The 20686-nt window shown below is 37.6% G+C and overlaps 1 protein-coding gene across 1 annotated transcript; it reads left to right on the forward strand.

Annotated features, from left to right (window-relative positions):
• The first annotated feature begins 202 nt into the window (after nt 1-202).
• Nucleotides 203-2971, forward strand: LOC104245810 (pectinesterase-like). The gene is made up of 2 exons (XM_009801489.2): nt 203-1211; nt 1981-2971. Exons 1-2 carry the CDS (start codon nt 284-286, stop codon nt 2670-2672), a joined length of 1620 nt encoding a protein of 539 aa, XP_009799791.1. The 5' UTR covers nt 203-283; the 3' UTR covers nt 2673-2971.
• The last annotated feature ends 17715 nt before the right edge of the window (nt 2972-20686 follow it).

Raw genomic sequence — 20686 nt, forward strand, 5'->3', positions numbered from 1 at the left:
CTTTACGTATCAAATGGTAGTTGAAATCTTAAAGTTCAATATATAATTACCTGGTGCAACTTGGTTTAGCTTGCTAATCATTCCTCAAATTTCCATATCTCGAGAAGAGAAACGATATTTCTATCCAAGAATAACATAAAAATACATGTATAAAATTAGGTTAATGCTGAGTATACAGCTTGCAATATGCGAGTCTTCTCTAAGAAAGAAAAAAAATACTGCAAGTCTTGATCATCTCGTCTCCAACTATGCATTCAAGTGGACAATACATTTATGAACCTCAATGTGGCAAATGCCTATATATGCCCATATTATCGAGATCTACACATTGATAAACATTATGGGAATAGTGCCTAAAATTGTCGCTCTCTTTCTAATCATCACCTTTCATTGCTCCTCTCCCTTTGCCGCACCATCTTCTTCCTTTTGCGACATCACTCCCTTCCCTGACTTGTGCAAATATTTTCTTCCTCAAAACAAGTCTACAAACATACATGACTATGTAAGGCTGTCCATCCATCTTTCATCATCAGCAACTACAAAATTTCTTGATTCAATCAACGGTTACTTAAACTCAAAAAATATATCATCTCAAAGTAGCATATTTGTCCTCCAAGATTGCCAATTGCTTATTGGCCTAAATTTGGATTTTTTATCCAATGTCGCGACTACTATTAGCCAACCTGGAAATACCCTTCAGGGTTCAGAATTTGATGATGTCGAAACCTTGCTTAGTGCATCTATAACAAATCAACAAACCTGTTTGGATAGCCTTCAAATCACTCCTTCAGCTGCAGACATTGCGAGTCAGATTTTTCCTACACTCGCTAATGGCAGCATGATGTATAGCGTGTCTCTCGCCCTTTTTAAGTATGGCTGGCTTCCTAATTCACCAACAAGAGGTGGACGAAAGCTGTTGCAAATGAGTGGAATTAGTTCTGTAAACGTGACACAAATGGTAGTGGTAAATCCAGATGGATCTGGGAATTACACAACCATCAATGATGCAATTGCAGCTGCGCCAAATAATACGAAAGCAGGAAACGGATATTACAAGATATATGTGGTTGCTGGTGTGTACCAAGAGTATGTCTCTATTGCCAATAACAAGAAGTATTTGATGATGGTTGGTGATGGCATTAATAAGACTATTATCACTGGTAATCACAGCGTAGTTGATGGATGGACAACCTTCAATTCTGCCACATTTGGTAAGTATTTGGTCATTTCCAAGTCAAATCTCATTTGAGTTAATTATTCAACGTTTCTAAGAGAATTTAGATGGTAATTTGGGAAAGCAAGAGTTAAATTAATGCCATGCATTTTGTAGTCCATAGAAATCGGATCTTAGTTAAGCTTTTTTAAAAATCAAAACACGTTTGTAGATAATTGAATAATCTCATGACGTAGCAAGATGTTCCCTTAGAAGTCAAATCTTTCTCTTTAGCTTTAACTCGCAAATAAATAAAGATATATATACTTAACATCTCCCAAGACTCATGTATCCAGATGTGGATCCAAGATTTAAACTTGATGGATTCAACCTTTTCAGTTATATTGCAATGATTATTGTGTTTCCAAAATTATTATTATGGTTCAAAATGTAATAAAGAGCAGCCTGGTGCACTAAGCTCACGCTATGCACGGGGTCCGGAAAAGGGTCGGACCACAAGGGTCTACAGTACGCAACCTTACCCTGTATTTCTGCAAGAGGCTGTTTCCACGGCTTGAACCCGTGACCTTTTGGTCACATGGCAGCAACTTTACGAGTTACGCCAAGGCTCTCCTTCTTGGTTCAAAATTTAATATTTGATGAAATTTACAACATTTTTGCCTCTGCGTGCATGTATACCTAGCCACACAGTCAGATTGCTAGCAATGGTTATATAATTAAGAAGAAATTGAGGATCATTGAGATATATGAGCTAGTTATAGCACCACTTTTTAATGTAATGTATCTAAAAGTAAATCATCATGCAGCTGTGGTCGGGGAAGGATTTCTGGCAATGAACATTACCTTTCAGAACACAGCAGGAGCAATAAAGCATCAAGCAGTGGCAGTTCGAAATGGTGCTGATCTCTCTACATTTTACAATTGCAGCTTTGAAGGGTATCAAGACACTTTGTACACACATTCTATGAGACAATTCTACAGGGAATGTGATATATACGGGACGATCGATTTCATTTTCGGAAATGCTGCTGTAGTTTTCCAGAACTGTAACATATATCCACGCCTTCCATTACAAGGCCAGTTTAATCCAATAACTGCACAGGGAAGAACTGACATAAACCAGAATACGGGCACATCCATTCACAATTGCACCATAAAAGCTGCCCCTGATCTAGCCTTGAGCAATGGCACTACACAGACATATTTAGGCCGGCCGTGGAAGGAGTATTCAAGAACAGTTTATATGCAATCCTTCATGGATAGCCTGATAAATCCTGCTGGTTGGGCAGCTTGGTCTGGAGATTTCGCGCTAAGTACGTTATATTATGCTGAATATAACAACACAGGCCCTGGATCCAATACGAGCAGCAGGGTAACTTGGCCTGGTTATCATGTGATTAACAGCACAGATGCTATCAGTTATACAGTTTCCAATTTCATAGCAGGGAACTTTTGGCTGCCTGCCACTGGAGTCCCTTATACTGGTGATTTACTTTAAGCAGCAAATATTTACATGGGCGTATCTAGAGGGGATTTCATGGGCCACGTGAACTCATGCTCCCTGCCCTAAATCTATATTTTTCTCAAAAATATTTAAATATATTTGTGTGCACTCATGCTCAAAGTATTATATGATGTGATAGTTATTGGGTGTACCTCTCTAGATGAGGTTGTGAGTTTAAATCTTATGTCAATCTTGTTGTTTTTTCTCTTTTTTTTTCTAGAAGTAAACGCCCCCGGCAGATGGGCGTGTCTGGTGTTATTTTTTGCGTATCAAGTAAGTACTTTTTCTTTTTATTTCTTTTTTTGTTTGGTTTATTATTTCAAAATTTTCACACATTGAAATTCCTATTCTTCTTTTGTTGCTGTAAAATCTTATATAATTAAACAAAATGTGTATATTAAAACTAGTAGCAGTGTATGATGTAGCATATAGTCAATGAGTTCAACTGATCTCAATATTCTTAACATGGAAAATAGATATAGATGTAAGAAAATTATTATTTTTAAAAAATATTAATTTTGAACAAAGTGCAATGGGTACGCAATTGTAAGAATTAAAGGTTGAATCCGTAAAATTTATATTCTGGATCTACCCCTTCTTAATAGTGCATCCATCCTGTCAAAATCCTGAATCCGCCTCCGGCAGCAATGCTTGCGATTCTATTTTGTTTGTTTTGTTTATGAATATGGACACACCATCTGAATCTTTGAACAAGTTCTGGATATGTTTTATTTCCACTTTGCATTTTTTAAAGCTTTAATGTATTTTGTGCCAAGCATGAAACAAGAAGACAGGAGACAGAGGCTTGTGTAACATGTTAGTTAACTTGTAAGGACCACCTAACGTTGTGATGGAGTGCTAATTATTTCTCCATACTTAATAAGAGGTCTCGGTTTCGAACCCTGGGAATGGAATCACCTTTGAGAGGGATGTTTTACCTCTTCCCCCGGTACCCAAACCCCAAGTAGAACTTCTCGACGCGAATCTGAATTAGTCAGGCCCAAAAGCGGATACCAAACACCGGAAAGAAACCAAAAAACGACAAAGTTGAACTTGTAATAAGGCAATATTTCTTTGTATATATGTATCCACTCCGTAAATATAAGGAAGCTTGGCATACTATTAGAACATGCGCAGCGGAAGCAAGTATACAATTCAGGCATCGCAAACATATAAACTAGACAATGATATAATTTGGAGATTAGAAGCACTAACCTCTTGAAAACGTTGCACGAGTCCTCCACAGAGTAAGAATCTAGGGTTGCAGTCTTCTGATATGCTCCTAGTAAGACCTTGGACGAAATTGTTCTGAGTGGGAAAAAACAATACAACTCTGAAAAGTGAGTTGTTGGATGAAAAACGTCTTCCTTATGTAGACCCGAAATTCAGCCAAAAAGAGAGCTGAAAAACGTGTAGAATTCTGCATATACAAGTAGAATCCTACTCTAACTCCAAAGGATGACTTTTCTCCCAATTCACTTTTACCTAAGCCAGTCCAGCTTTTTACTATGTATAGTGAGGACCACAGAAACAATAAGAGGCTACCAATTAATCCGAAAATTTTGATGAATTAATTCTTACTATAATAATTGTTGTTTATTCCACCAAAAACTGCAATTGAACCCCTCAATATGAATTTTGAAAAATCACCAATACTTATTTTAACTCCCCATCTTAATCACAAATACCTGTTAATTAAGTTAAATCACTGACAATTTAATTTAATCAACTAATTAAATCCTTTATAATTCCACTTAAACTATTTCATGTGACAGATATAAAATCCACCGGCCGGTTTTCACATGAAAACTTATAAGCTTACATAAAGGGGTCATCAAACACAAAATTGAGTCATGGATTCTATCAACTAATTATTATTTCACAAATGTTATTCGTTATTGTCCAATCTATTCGCCATACGCTAACTCTGAATAGAGTTGTACCTTTTGATAAATTAAAACAATAAACCACTACTTGGTCCATTCAATATACACTAAGTATACTAGCACATGAAATCGGAGTAAAACCACTCTCATAATCAAGACAAATTATATTTTAATCTTGTGCTACAATCATCAAGATATTTTGCCCAATAATATCTTCGATTGTAAACATAGTTTGTTAATTATGAGAACCGACAATTTAATCTTCTATGCATGAGCTAAGACTTCATACACTAAATTGTCTACTACATAACTAAAGGACACATATGTAACAAATGATCTATTTAAAATAGTACTTTATTGAATTGAATAAATCAAATAAATAATTATTCCATAAAGAATAAAATACAATACTATATCTAAATCGGATGGTTAATAGTATGTCCCAACAATCTCCCACTTAAAATAGTATATCCCAACAATCTCCCACTTAGACTCATAACCATGCATCTACAATTCTAATACACATTCCTTCTACACGCTTGTCAAAAATTTTATGTGGCAAGCTCTTTGTAAATGGGTCTGCCAAATTGTCCTCTGAAGCAATCTTCAACACTCTTGCATCACCTCTCTGAGTAATGTCCCAAATTAAATGATATTATGCTCAATATGCTTACTCCTTTTATAAATTCTTGGTTCCTTTGAGTTTGCAACTGCACTACTATTTTCATAATAAAGTATAAATGATGTTTAAACCGAAGGAACTACATTAAGCTCTTTTAGAAAGTTTTCGAGCCAAACAGCCTCTTTAGCTACCACAGATGCAGCCACATATTCGGCTTCCATGGTGGAATCAGCAAGACATGAGTACTTGATACTCTTTTAACTTATGGCTCCACCTTCTAAGGTAAAAACATATCTTGAGGTAGATCTTTGAGAATCTCTATCTGACTAGAAATTTGAATCAGTGTAGCCAATGATTGCAAGATCACCGGAGTGATAAACCAACATATAATCCCTAGTCCTTGTTAGGTGCTTGATTATATGTTTAACGGCAATCCAGTGTTCTCCTACAGTATTAGACTAAAATCTACTAACTATACCAATAACAAAGCAGATATCAAGTCTAGTACATAGCATAGCATACATGAGATGCCTTACAACAGAAGCATAAGGGACCATCTTCATCTTTTCTATCTCATCAGTCGTTTATGGGGACTGATCTTTTGATAGAGAAATTCCATGCCTAAAATGAAGAAAACATTTCCTTGAATCTTCCATGCTAAACTTGGTGAGAATAGTATTAATATAAAATACTTGGGATAAGTCCAATATCCTTCGCATGCAATCTCGCATAAGCTTGATCCCAAAGAAATGTGTCGCTTGTCCCAAGTCTTTCATATCAAAACGTGAGGACAACCATTCCTTTACTGAATTCAACATGCTCACATTATTTCCTATGAGAAAAATATCATCAACGTACAACACCCAAAAACATAACTTTGTCTACATTGCGATAGTCAAGCGAAAATTGGAAAGGCTGGGAGCGTTATATATAACGGTAAATCTCATCATATACGAAGAAGATATAAAACCGTTAGGCAATTACTCTTTAGAGGAAATATCACGATTGACTATGTAAAGTCAAGTAATAACGTGTCGGGTCCACTTACGAAAGGCCTAACTAGAGAGGTAGTTGAGAAATCATCGGGGGTAATGGGACTATGTCCGAGGATAAGTCATTATGGCGGTAACTCTACCAAAAAGACTGGAGATCCCAAGATCTAGGTTCAAGGAAATCAAACAAAGTCATTAATGACGGTTCAACATTATCAACTAAAGTTTTGGTCCATTCTCGTGATGAGACAATGTTCAGTATCAAGGATAAAGCATTAAGGCTTTTTAATGGTTTCTAAATTTGATAGGGGATATATCAAATAGTGTATCTATGGGATGACACGTTTAGGAATCACCTATATAAGTGTGAAGTGTTAGCCGCTTCAAGGAGAATTTTGTAAGGCCAGTTCTCTAGGCACTTATGAAACCAGGCGATGTTCTTGGCTGAAACGAACACAACAATGAGAACCAAAGACGGTTAAGGATTGATTGTGTAACTTACTGTTGTCTAGGTATACACCAAAGTTCGACGGTTCAAAGATATCAAGTCTACCGTTGACCGAGTATATTCAACATAAGTTCACTACGGAAAGTTCAAAGAAAAACCTAGTTATCCAGATACGATTAATCCTTGGTTGCGAGTCACACAGTTTTTCATGCATATTTTTGTGATATAGCATTCCCCATTCAAGTGGGAGATTGTTGGGTTTAAGTTTGGTTAGCTTAAAATAAGAGTGAATGGAAAATGGAAGGAAAAATAAAATATTTGAATATCCCTCCTCGACAAAGGGACATTGTCCCATATTGGAGGCGGAAAAGAGCTTTAATGGGTATATATAAAATTGCTCTTCTTCTAGCTCTTATAGAGTTAAGAAGAAGGCAAGCCTCGCGTCGTCATTGCTAGCTCGGCACGGCTTCGGATTTGGTCAAATGATCTGATTGATTGATTAATTTTTTGGACCAAACTTATTTGTTAGTATTAAGATAAATGTAATATTATTTTAATCCAATTAGCCGTTATTTTAATGGTAAATTATTTTTTACTCTGCATTTTGATTTCCCATCTTATTTTGTGTAAATAGACATATACGTAATGGTCATTTTTACATGAAAAGTCATAACAGACATTCTGAAGAGTTATACCTCTTCATTTAAACTCAGCAAGTTCGCTATAAATAGCATACTATTCACTCAGTTTTTTCTTACGAAATTCTGAAATCTCCTTATTTCTTCTGTATTATTTTAACTACTAAGAAAATAATTGTAAGTGTGATTTGCTACCGATCATTGTGTTCGCTGAAATATTGGGGTTTGATGTACCGCTACACCAGTGTATATCTTTCTATCCTGGGAGAAAATAATCCATAACCTTGGGTACTAAGAGGGGATTAAGTTCTTTAAGGAAACACTGTGAATTCAGTGGGCTCAGATTAAATTCTGTTTCTTCTACATTTCTATCTATACATTGTTTTTCTTCTCCAAAATTATTTTACAAATACAATATACTAACAAGCTTAAGGACTTAAATTCATATTCTGTATTTTTGTTATACATACTATTCTAGAGACTAAAACTTGTGTGGGTTTCTACTCCCGTTTTGGAGATTAAAGCCTTCATAATTTTCTACTCCATTTGTTTACTTTAACGTATATTCTATTTTGGTTTACTATCTATTATTTGGATATTAAAATCCTACCGACGTTCTACTCCATTGGAGATTAATCTATGTGATTTTCTACTCCAGTTTTATTCGGTTTGAAGATATAAAAACTTCGCCGTATATCAAACAGTTGTTTATGTCATTTTTTTGTAGAAATGACGACTAAGAACGGAAACCAGCCTGTTCCTATGGTGACTGCCAATGCATCGACAAGCCAAACAATACCGGCATTTGCACCGGCACCGACAGAAAAGTCCAAAAAATATTCCGGGATTGATTTCAAGCGGTGGCAGTAGAAGATGTTCTTCTACTTGACAACTTTAAGTCTACAGAAATTCATTAAGGAAGATGTTCCTGTTCTACCTGACGAAACCCCGGACAATGAATGCTTTCTTATGACTAAGGCGTGGAAGCATTCTGATTTTTTGTGCAGGAATTACATTCTTAGCGGACTGGAGGACGATCTGTATAACATCTATAGTAATGTGGAGACATCAAAAGAACTATGTATTGCGCTTGAAAAGAAATAGAAAAGTGAGGATGTTAGGTTGAAGAAATTTGTTGTCGCAAAATTTTTGGACTACAAAATGGTAGATACCAAGTCTATTACTACCCAAGTCCAGGAATTGCAAGTGATTATTTATGATCTCCTTGCTGAAGGTATAAGTCGAATTAATATTTATGTTGAAAGTATTAATTATATTATTGTTACTAATAGAATTTTCATTGAAAGTCTTGTCATCAATGAAGCATTCCAAGTTGTAGCGATGATTGAGAAGTTGTCTCCTTTGTGGAAGGACTTCAAAAATTACTTGAAATACAAACGCAAGGAGATGTCGCTCAAAGATCTCATTGTTCGGTTGAGGATCGAAGAGGAAAACAAAGCAGCTGAAAAGAAAAGTCATGGAAACTCAACAATAACGGGAGCAAACATTGTTGAGGATGCTCCACAAAATAATAAAAAGAGAAAGAAGCCTTCTGGACCAAAAAGTAACCCAATCAAGAAGCGGTTCGAAGGAAATTTCTACAACTGCGGGAAAGCTGGATACAAATCTGCAGATTGTCGTGCTCCAAGGAAAGACAAGAAGAAGGGTCAAGCAAATATGGTTGAAAAGAACGAGGATATTGATGACTTGTGTGTTATGCTTTCTGAATGCAACCTGGTGGGAAATCCTAAGGAATAGTGGATTGATTCTTGAGCCACTCGCCATGTTTGTGATGTTAGAGAAGCGTTTGCTACATATGCTCCCGTTGGACACGAAGACACGCTTTCTATGAGAAATTCTGCAATGGCCAAAATTGAAGGATGTCGCAAGATAGTTATGAAAATGACTTTGGGCAAGGTGGTGACTCTGAACAATGTCCTTCATGTTCCTGAATAGGAAGAACTAGTCTCTACTACACTTCTCGTCAAGAACAGTTTTAAGTGCATTTTGTATCTAATACGGTTGTAATAAGTAAGAATGAGATGTTTGTAGGAAAAGGTTACCTCACTAAGGGTCTTTTCAAACTGAATGTAATGGTCGTTAAGAATAATAAAATTTTAGCTTATTCTTACTTACTTGAGTCAAATGATTTATGGCATATATGTTTGGGATATGTCAATTATAAAACCTTACGAAAAATGATTAATTTGGAAGTATTGCCTAAGTTTGAATGTGACAAATCAAAATGTCAAATATGTGTAGAATCTAAGTATGTTAAACCTCCTTATAAGTTAGTTGAAAGGAATTCAAATCCTTTAGACTTAATTCACATGGATATTTGCGATATGAAGTTAATACCATCTCGCGGTGGAAAGAAGTATTTCATAACTTTTATTGACGATAGTACTCGATATTGCTAATCAGGAGGATCCAAGACGTAGTAAATGTCAAAAAACGTCTACTTTATTTGGATTAGATTTTGGTACTTTCTTATTGGAAAATGAACCTCGAAAATTTAAAGAAGCTATGTCTTCTTCGGAATTATTATTTTGGAAAGAGGCAGTCAATAGTGAAATAGAATCCCTATTGAACAACCATACATGGGAATTGGTAGATCTTCCTCCTCTAAATAAACCGTTGGATTCTAAATGAATATAGGAAAATGAAAGATAATGGCACTATTTATAAATATAAGGCAAGACTTGTGGTCAAAGGGTATAGACAACAAGAAGGTCTTGACTATTTTGGTACATACTCTCCAGTTATAAGAATTACACCCATATGAACATTAGTATTAGCTGCAGTCTATGGTCTTGAAATTCATCAAATAGACATTAAGACGACATTCTTAAATATGAGGAAGAAATCTACATGGAACAACCTGAAGGTTTTATGGTTCTAGGTAAAGAAATGAAGTATGTAGACTTGTTAAGGTCCTTTACGGACTAAAACAAGCACCCAAATAATGCCATGTGAAATTTGACCAAACAATATTGTCAGATGGTTTTAAGATAAATGAATGTGATAAGTGTGTGTACATTAAAAATATTTCAAATTACATAGTCATTGTTTGCTTATATTTGGATGACATGCTCATAATAAGTAATGGCATTGCTAACATAAATGCGACTAAGCGTATTCTAATTAGCAAGTTTTATATGTAAGACTTAGGAGTTATCGATTTAATTCTGGATACTAAGATCCATAAAACTCCTCAAGGTCTGGCATTATCATAATCTCATTACATTAAAAATGTACTTTGAAAATTCAAGTACTTAGATTTTAAAGTGGAAAAGACTCCAATTGACGTGAATTTTGCACTAGCAAATATAGCTTCTGTTGGGATTATGCTCGTGTGTTGGATGTTTTAATGTACATCATGAATTGTACGCGACCAGATATAGCTTGTGCTATAAGTAGATTGAGCTGATGCACGAGTAATCCAGGTCACTCTTATTGGATGGTAATGAAACGAGTTTTGGGATATTTAGAACATACCTAAGACTTTGCTTTGCACTATAATAAATATCATGTGGTAATTGAAGGATACTGTGATGTAAATTGGATCACTGGTTCAACTAATTCTAAGTCTAGAAGTGGATATGTATTCACTATTGGTGGGGGAGCGGTATCTTGGAAGTCATCCAAACAAACTTATATTGCACGCTCTACGATGGAGGTTGCGTTTATAGCCTTAGAAAAAGCCGGTGAAGAAGTTGAATGGCTCCGAAATTTCTTGGAAGATATTTCATTTTCGCCCAAACCGTTGGCCCCAATATATATACAATGCGATAGTAAAGCGGCAATTGGAAGGGCTATGAGCTTTATGTATAACGGTAAATCTCGTCATATACGACGAAGACATAAAACTGTTAGGCAATTACTGTCTAGAGGAATGATCACGATTGACTACGTAAAGTAAAGTGATAATGTGTCGGATCCACTTACAAAAGGTCTAACTAGAGAGGTAGTTGAGAAATCAACGAGGAAAATGGGACTATGGCCGAGGACAAGTCATTGTGGTAGTAACCCTATATACAAGATTGGAGATCCCAAAATCTAGGTTCAAAGAGATCAAACAAATTCATTAATGACGGTTCAACATTGTTAACTAAACGTTTTGGTCCATTCTCGTGATGAGACAATATCCAGTACCAAGGATAAAGCATTAAGGCTTTTTAATGGTTTCTAAATTTGATACGGGGTATATCAAATAGTGTATCTATGGAATAACACGTTTAGGAATCACCTATGTAAGTTTGAAGTGTTCGCCGCTCCAATGAGAATTTTGTAAGGCCAATTCTCTACACGCTTATGAAACCAAATGGTGTTCATGGCTGAAACGAACACAATAATAAGAACCAAAGATGGTTAAGGTTTGATTGTGTGACTTATGGTTGTCTAGGTATAGACCAAAGTTCAACGGTTCAAAGATATCAAATATACTGATTGACCGAGTATATCCGACATAAGTTCACTACGAAAAGTTCAAAGGGAAACCTACTTATCCAGATGCGATTAATCTTTGCTTGCGAATCACGCAGTTTTTCATGCATATTTCCGTGATATAGCCATTCCCCAATCATGTTGGGATTGTTGGGTTTAAGCTTGGTTAGCTTAAAATAAAGAGTGAAAGGGAAATGGAGAAAAAAATAAAATATTTGAATTTCTCTCCTTGACAAAGGGACATTGTCCCATATTGGAGGAAGAAAAAAGTTTTGATGGGTATATGTTACGTCCCGCGTTTTCGTACGTTAAAGTTTCATCTTCAGTTAATCGACGTAGACTCGGGGATGAAATTATCTTAAGGTTAACGTATTTATGCTATTTATAACAAGCGATAAGTAAGTGTCGTGAAGGATAAAGAGTAAATAAATCTAAGAAAATGAGTTTCATTGAAGGTTGTCGATTTGGAATAAAATATGGTCCGAGCCATAATACCTGGTATTTATGGACTAGTGTCATAAAAGGTTCCCCATGACCACGATAGTAGGGTACGTAAAGTGTATTAAAAAGAGTAGTAATTTAAGTAATTTGAGATAATTCTTAATTATACAGGTAATTGGTTAATTATCAGATAACGGAACATTACCTAATTAATTAATAAATTAGTAGATAAAGATATCAAATCCCCACCCAACCCTCCACGTGGCAGTAGGCCACTATTAAGACATACAACTAAGTAGTCATATGAGCTTAGGTGGCTACCTAAAGTGAATAAGCCATCAACGTGTAAAACATTCAACGTTATAAAAAGTTTGGTCTCTTTTATAAAAGTTGGGTTCATTTGGACAGAGAATAACAAAGTAAGAATCATATATCTTTCTTCCTAAGTTCAAAGTACTTCAGTAATAGAAGCTAAACTCCATCCGAAAAAGCTTCCAATGAAATTTTTGCAGCCAAACAATTCCAACGAGAATTGTTAGAACCGTAGCAACGTAAAATTTTGCGGTTCTAAAGGAGTACAGTGCAATATTTTTCAAGAATATTATATGAATTTTTCCCTACTCCAGGTATGTTAAGGCGATCCCTTCTTTCTTTTGGCATGATCTATACGACACAAACGAAACGAGCAAATGCACAACTTCCATAAATTACTCTATTCGCAGAAATTCTAGAGATGTGTATATTCTTATTCTCTCATAAGTCTTATTATTCTATCGCTTGTTCATGGGTCTCAGAAAAATGCGTATTTGATAAAGTTTATCCAAAAGGCATATTGAGTTTTATGGCATTCCGAGAAAATCTTATTAATGTATTTTTTATGCATTTCATGCATTTATACATGTACATTGACCCATGACCAGATGGCGTTATATATGCGTATATATGTATATTATATTTATATGGGATACGAAAAAAAGGTTACGGCATTATATACGCACCACCACCTGATCAGTTGGTATATGTCGATGATGTTGCCCATAGTGGCCGAGACGATATGATGGGATGCCCTCAGAGGCTTGATGATGTTATGTACACCTATACCCATGCATGGAACGACATTTATATGAACGTGCATAACATTATAAATGTTTCAGAATTTACAAAGTTATTCAGACTTTCAGATGAATTTCTTCATTCCATGTTTCATCTATGTCTTTTATGTACTGATTTTTATGTCTTACATACTCAGTACATTATTCATACTGACGCCCTATTTTCCGGGGCCTACGTTTCATGTCCGCAGGTGCAGGTAGGCAAGCTGACGGTCCCCCTTCTTAGGATCCTTGATCATCGAGAATTGGCGTGCTCCACTTGATCCAGAGCTGCTTTTGATTTTGGTACGATATATATATATAGAGAGAGAGGTATGACGTGGCTCAGTCCCGTCTTTGTACAGTTATATTTATATTAGAGGACTGTAGACAGTATGCATAAATGGATAGTATGTGGCATTGCCGGCTTCCAGTTTTGGATATGTAGTTTTCTCTAGTAGCCTTGTCGGCTCGCCCGATGTATTTCGCATGTGTATGTATATATGTCTTTTGGACAGGTTTCCTCACGTATGTTATTCTAGTGGTTCAGCAGATGTTATTCATATTTATATCTTAGACACATGCTTAAGGGTGTTCGACAGGTAGGACTCGGCACCCGTCGCGATCCATCGATTTGGGTCGTGATAGTATATATATATATATATATATATATATATATATATATATATATATATATATAATTTCTCTTCTTCTAGCTCTTAAAGAGTTAAGAAGAAGGCAAGCCTCGTGCTGTAGTCGTCGTCGTCGCTCGCTTGGCTCGGCTTCGGATTCGTTTCGGATTCGAATTTGATCAAATGATCTAATTGAATGATTAATTTTTTTGGACCAAATTTATTTGTTAATATTAAGATTAACGTAATGTTATTTAATCCAATTAGTCGTTTTTGTAACGGTAAATTAATTTTCCTCCGTGTTTTGATTTCCTATTTTATTTTGCGTAAATAGCCATTTACGTAATGGTCATTTTTACGTGAACAGTCATAATAAGTATTCTGAAAAATTGCACCTCTTCGTTTAAACTCAACATGTTAGCTATAAATAGCAGACAATTCCCTCAGATTTTTCGTACGAAATTCTGAAATCTCCTTCTTTCTTCTGCATTGTTTTAACTACAAAGAAAGCAACAGTAACTGTGATTTGCTACCGATCATTGTGGTCGCTGAAACATTGGGGTTTAAAGTACCGTTACACCAGTGTGTAATCTGTTCTATCCTGGGAACAAATAATACATAACCTCGGGTACTAGGAGGGGATTAAGTTCCCTAAGGAAACATTGTGAATTCAGTAGGCTCGAATTAAATTTTATTTCTTTTACATTTATGTTTATACTTTGTTTTTCTTTTCCAAAATTATTTTACAAATATAGTATATTAACACTAGGTACTTTAGCTCTTGAAACCACGTAATTCACCAAGCATCTAATTTAATTTCTAATATTTGATTACTAAAACCCAAAAAACTTGTCAAACTGTATATCAAAATATTAAGATAGAGGATCAAATCAATCTATCATTGTTTGATTACGACAGAATATATATCTGGCAAGCACTAGTGTAATACTCTGCTTTGTCACCTTGTAATACCTTTGACCTATTAAACACCCACTTTTTTATACATTCACGCAGATTAACCAATTCACTCTTCCTTCATCAAATCTTCAAGCAAGAAATTAATATTAAGAATTTCCTTACGTGCCAAAAAGAAGATCATCCTCTTAATTAGTTGCTCTTTCAATATTCCTTCAAGGAGCTCTTGGTAATTTCATAAAAAGAAAATGAAGAAAAAGGCCATATATACTACGTTCTTCCTCTGAGGTTTAGTATTATGTTGTTTACTTTAAAAATGGTATTTACAATTATATTTGATTTGTGGTTCTAAAAATACGTAATTTATCTTAATACCAGTGGTTATGTGAATAATGCTAAGTATAAATGAGCAACAAATAATAAGCAAACCAGTATGGTCACAAGATCGGGGGCCTCGAGATCAGCGATATAAGACCTCAAGGACAGCTTTTAACGGTTGATAACGAACAACAAGTGAAGAACAACAAATGAACAAGGAATGAACACAATAAAAGAGGAGCAATAAAGCTGTAGAGTAATTGTTGAGCAAGTTTAGGCAAGAAAAGTAGAGAATGTTCTATTGTATTCAATATTCATGTGTGTTACCAAGTGAAAAAAAGTGCTCGTACAAGAATGTTTGGGTACCCTGTATATAGGAGGGGTGAATCTCAACACAGTACAAGTCTAATCATGACAGAAAAATGCTATTGGTATAGCTGTGTAACAGACCTGTACGTGCTTGTACTATCTTTACAGACCTTATCAGTTCTAACCACGCATCCTTGGGAGTTTTTCCGCCTTTCCATGACGGTCATCGGTTTTATACTGTCTCGAAGTTGACCATAGTGAACCTTCGATGTGCTCCCTTGAGGGACGCACCTCGGGGTCATATTTCACATTCTGCTTCGAGCTTCTCGAGGTTGGGCGTGGAGTGCCACAATATCCCCAAAGTCGAACTCCTCGATTTTGACTGTATACAGATAGTCCCCGCATTTTTTAGAATAAAATGATATGAAACGACTTTGAACTCAATTTTCTTGAGCCTCTCATGATGGCGTCATGCTCGTGACATAAGCGTTCGAAGTGATCAAATGTCCCATCGGTTCGTCTCCCCAGAAGCATTAAATATACTACAGGTCTATTTTTGCCAAAAGCGTTGATTGCGCCGTCGATCCGTTTCCCCAAAAGCATTGATTGCGCTGTCGGTTACGTCAATGTCTCTCTATAAATTAGGGATTGCTTGAACCAAAACTTCACTCATTCTTTCTTCAACAACCTTTAGCCCTTTCCCTTCTTTATATCCTCCTCCAAACTCCTATTTTTATGGTTCAAACTTGTGACCACAAGGTCATACGGTAGCAACTTCGTCAGTTATGCTATGGCTCTTTTTCAAAGCTTTTCCCCACTGAGTGGGATTATACTGAGTTGTTGTTATTATTGTTGGCCAAAAATAATGGGAGAAGGGCACCAAATCTTTCCATATCAGAAGATATGTGGTCCTTACACTGCTACTCATCTCTCTTAACTTCAACCTGGTGTGGCGCTTCATTCCTTTTGCTTTCCGTGGAGTGAGGTGGCACTATCTACTAACTTTGCATCCCACACCGGTACAATGTCTCAAGAAGTGGCTTCACAATAGTAGTGCTGACGAGATCCATACTCGCCAAGTTTTTCACCAGGCAACAATTTTCTTCGCTTGTTAAAAGCTTTTGCTCTTTGATACGCTATAGTCTTTTCTTCATCTATTGTTGTTTCGGAGGAGATTCTCGAAGGTTCCACTTTAAAGATCGAAATGGAGTCCCTGAGGAAAAGGTTCTCGAAGATGTTGCTCTTGAGCTTATACCCTCGAAAGTAGATTAGGCCTTTTGTTGTTGTTATTTGCTTCTTCTTTTTCTGTGTGAGGGTCCCTCGTGGGCTTTGTAAACATCTTTTATTAGTATAAAAATTTCTTTATTTTGCCTTCGATTTGTGAAAAATCCAAGTGTATGACTCTAACGATTAGTCTGAATACTGGACCGGGAACATAATAAACCCATTGATTTTTAGTTAATTAATATGGTGCTTCTTAAAGTCCTTTGCTATCCCTAGGACTAAGCTTGGACTGATTTGATGCGAACTTAGGTCACCGGGACTTCTGAGTCCGAGTTGAGTGAGAGCTAGGTCTCGATATTTGAAATGAATCTAGCCTTTTTAGGCTTCGTTGATAGCCCTTGAGTGAGGTAGCCTTTGGACTTAGCAGTCGGGTGAGCGTTTGCTCGGCCATTTGAAAATAAATATAGCTCTTAGGTTTTTACAAATAGTCCCCGGGTGAGAGTTTGCTCGAACTCGGACTGCCCATAATTGAGTGAAAATTTGTTTGAACTTGTAATAAAGATAGCCCTGAGGCTTTGTAAATAGTCCCCGAGTGAGAACTTGTTCGAACCCGGGTAGCCCTTGGGCGTAATAGTCGAGTAAGTGTTTGCTCAAACTTGAAACAAAGATAGCCCTGAGGCTTTATAAATAGTCCCCGAGTGAGAACTTGCTCGAACTCGGGTAGCCCTTGGGCTTAATAGTCGAGTGAGAGTTGGCTTGAACTCGAAACAAAGATAGCCCTGAGGCTTTATAAATAGTCCCTGAGTGAGAAATTGCTCGGTGCGAGGCCGAGCTTAAGAAAACTTCATAGAAAAGGGACACCGCAACAGCCTTATATGCACAGAAAGCACTGGAGATTCATAATCTTCGAGCTGAGTTGCTGCAGGTGTGCCAAGATCGAGCCGAATATGTTGAGAAGGTAAAATATTTCCTGAGAGTTTGTCATACACTCATTTTGTTTTTATGGCTGACATCGTTAAATTTCGTAGTTCAGTCATAAAGTCAAAGTGGAGGCGCAGCTTCGGAAGGAGCTTAAGATAAAAGAAACCGATGCCCTCATATCCTCGTACTGAGAAGATGTTGATGCTGCAAATGCTTGAGCCAAGAAGGCATCTGAAGAGGCCGAGCCTGAACTGAACCGAGCCATGAAGCATGCCCGATTGAGATCTCGGAGACAGGCTCTCGAGGATACACATGCAGGGGCCATCGATTTGTCTGTTGAGATCAAGAGGGTGAAGGCCCTAGAGAAAGAATCGACAGTTCTGCTTTCTTCCGATGATGTTTCAGCCAGTGGTTCGGAGGATGATGAAGATGAAGGTGAAGTCCCCGAGGGGGAGAGGCTATTGATATTCCAGAGGTCGAGGGCCAAGCCGTTTGAATGCACAACTTTCGAGGGAGCCCCGTCCGGTCAAGTGACCCCAGCGGTATATTAGGTTTTTATTTGTTCCCTTTGTGTAAGGGCTCCAGGTGTGAGCCTTGCGAATATGTCTTTGTGCGCCTTTATTATATATATAAGGATCTTTGCTTTTCGTCATTTCTTGCCTTCCCCTTGCCTTTTTGGAATAAACTTTGATGTTTGTCGATAACCAGTCCGATGTGTTGGACTAATAATATAAAACCCATTAGGTTTTCATGTTTGATGAATGATTGATAACAGTTGGTCATCCGGGATTTGATCCTCGAGTCAAATTTCGACCCGGGGCTATCGACCCACGAGTTTTTAACATATGGGCCCTTAAGCTCTTTAGATCGGCCCTTAGGCTCTTATGCATTTGGCCTTTAGGCTCTTTAGGTTGGCCCTTAGGCTCTTACGCATTAGCCCTTAGGCTCTTACGCATTGGCCCTTAGGCACTTTTAGATTGGGTCGATGCGACCTCTAATATGGCTCTAGTTTTCCCTCGTTTTGGCTAAAGACTTTTGAAGTTTTAATTATGCCTTGGCATGTTTTACGTTCGTCCGACTCTTCGACGGCTCAAAAGAGAACCTCGATTATGAGTCACTATGTGACAATAGCTGAGTACCTCGGGAGGTCGCTCGAAGGCTGAGTTTCCGAAGCTTTTTCATCGAAGGCTGATTGTTTTCGAAGCCTTTTTATTGTTCGAAGCTGATATTATCGAAGCTCCTTTGCTTATGCCGAGGCTAGCCTGATTAACCGATTCTTTTCGAAGTTTTTTCGAAGTATTTAAAGGCCTTTAGTTTTATGGCAACAGTCGGACGTCTCCGAGCCGCGTTAATTCGGCCGTAGCCTTTTAGTTCGACCGTAGTCTTTATGTTTGGCCGTAGTCTTTAGTCCCCGGGTACGGTAACCTTGGCGTCTATATCGAGGGTATGCCTTTTTAGGGGTCTTACAAGTTCGAATATATAGCCTTGGCCTTCATATCAGGGATATGCCTTTTTAAGGTCTTATAAATTTGAGTAGGCCTGGTTGAGGTCTTATAAGCTCGGTATTGCCTCATTGAGGTTTTATTAAGTTTTGGCATGCCTCGTTGAGGTCTTACAGATTCGATGCTACCTCATTGAGGGCTTACAAGCTCAACGTTTCCTAATCGAGGTCTTACGAATTTGAGTTTTAGATGGCTCGATGAGCTGCCTGTCGATGACAGTCCCCGAGTGTTCGAAAGTTTTTAGCCCTTGAGCCGTCTTATGAGAAAGTAGTGAACTTCTTCGAGGCACAAAGTGTTTTGATAAGCAAAGAGGCTTCCTCAGTTACTTGATAGATGCGTACATAATTTTTTCCTTTGGAGGCTTGATTATTCTACATGGACACGGTTCATTTAACCGTTTGGCCCAATACAACATTCTCCTATCGAGGTCCTCCTAGGCATAGTTCGATTTCTTTAAAGAGGTGACATCTCGGGGTGATGCCCCCCAGTATTTGAGGTTGATCGAAGAGAAACCTTCAATACTTGATGAGTCCTCCTCAGGTAGCATATGGATGTTGCCTCGTTAAAAACCTCGACGGTAAAACCCATTTGAGATAAAACCATATCGAAGGAAAAAGAGTGCAGCGCATGCTTTAAAACCCAAGGTCTTCGAGTCGAAGGATGCTTCGGCGTCTCCCATCGAACACCTGTAAGGAATTAGTATGAGACATATTATACCTTAGCAATAATAGCTTTTGAGCATCGATATGTTCCAATTGCTTGGAAGTTGCTTGCCTTCCATGGTTCCAAGTTTGTAGGACCCTTTGCCTACTACTCCAAGGACGCGGTACGGTCCTTCCCAGCTTGGGCCTAACTTCCCTTCGTTTCGGTTTCGAGTGTTGAGGGTGACTTTCCTTAGGACTAAGTCCCCGGCTCTAAAGTATCGAAGGTTTGTTCTTCCAGTATTTGAGGTTGATCGAAGAGAAACCTTGAATACTTGATGAGTCCTCCTCACGTAGCATATGGATGTTTCCTCGTTAAAAACCTCGTCGGTAAAACCCATTTGGAATAAAACCATATCGAAGGAAAAAGAGTGCAACGCATGCTTTAAAACCCAAGGTCTTCAAGTCGAAGGATGCTTCGGCGTCTCCTATCGAACACCTGTAAGGAATTAGTATGAGACATATTATACCTTAGCAATAATAGCTTTTGAGCATCGATATGTTCTAATTTCTTGGAAGTTGCTCGCCTTCCATGGTGCCAAGTTTGTAGGACCCTTTTCCTACTACTCCAAGGACTCGGTATGGTCCTTCCCAACTTGGGCCTAACTTCCCTTCATTTCGGTTTCGAGTGTTGAGGGTGACTTTTCTTAGGACTAAGTCCCCGACTCTAAAGTATCGAAGGTTTGTTCTTCTATTATAATATCTCTCGATCCTCTATTTTTGGGCGGCCATTCGAACTAGTGCAACCTCTCGCTTTTCATCTAGTAGCTCGAGGGCTATAGTCATGGCCTCGCTATTCGAGTCCTCGGTGGCATGTCGAAATCTGGCGCTTGGCTCTCCGACCTCGACCGGTATCAAAGCCTCGGACCCGTATACCAAAGAGAACGGAGTCTCTCCTGTGGTTGACTTCAAAGTTATTCGG

The sequence above is a fragment of the Nicotiana sylvestris genome, chromosome 12 (assembly GCF_000393655.2).
Source record: "Nicotiana sylvestris chromosome 12, ASM39365v2, whole genome shotgun sequence".
NCBI classification, from domain to species: Eukaryota; Viridiplantae; Streptophyta; class Magnoliopsida; order Solanales; family Solanaceae; genus Nicotiana; species Nicotiana sylvestris.

What these genes read in the sequence shown, in the direction of transcription:
- LOC104245810 (XM_009801489.2), top strand. Translation starts at nt 284, where the DNA reads ATGTGGCAAATGCCTATATATGCCCATATTATCGAGATCTACACATTG. An exon ending in CTTCAATTCTGCCACATTTG is followed by an intron (nt 1,212 to 1,980) that starts GTAAGTATTTGG and finishes ATCATCATGCAG; the next exon opens with CTGTGGTCGGGGAAGGATTT.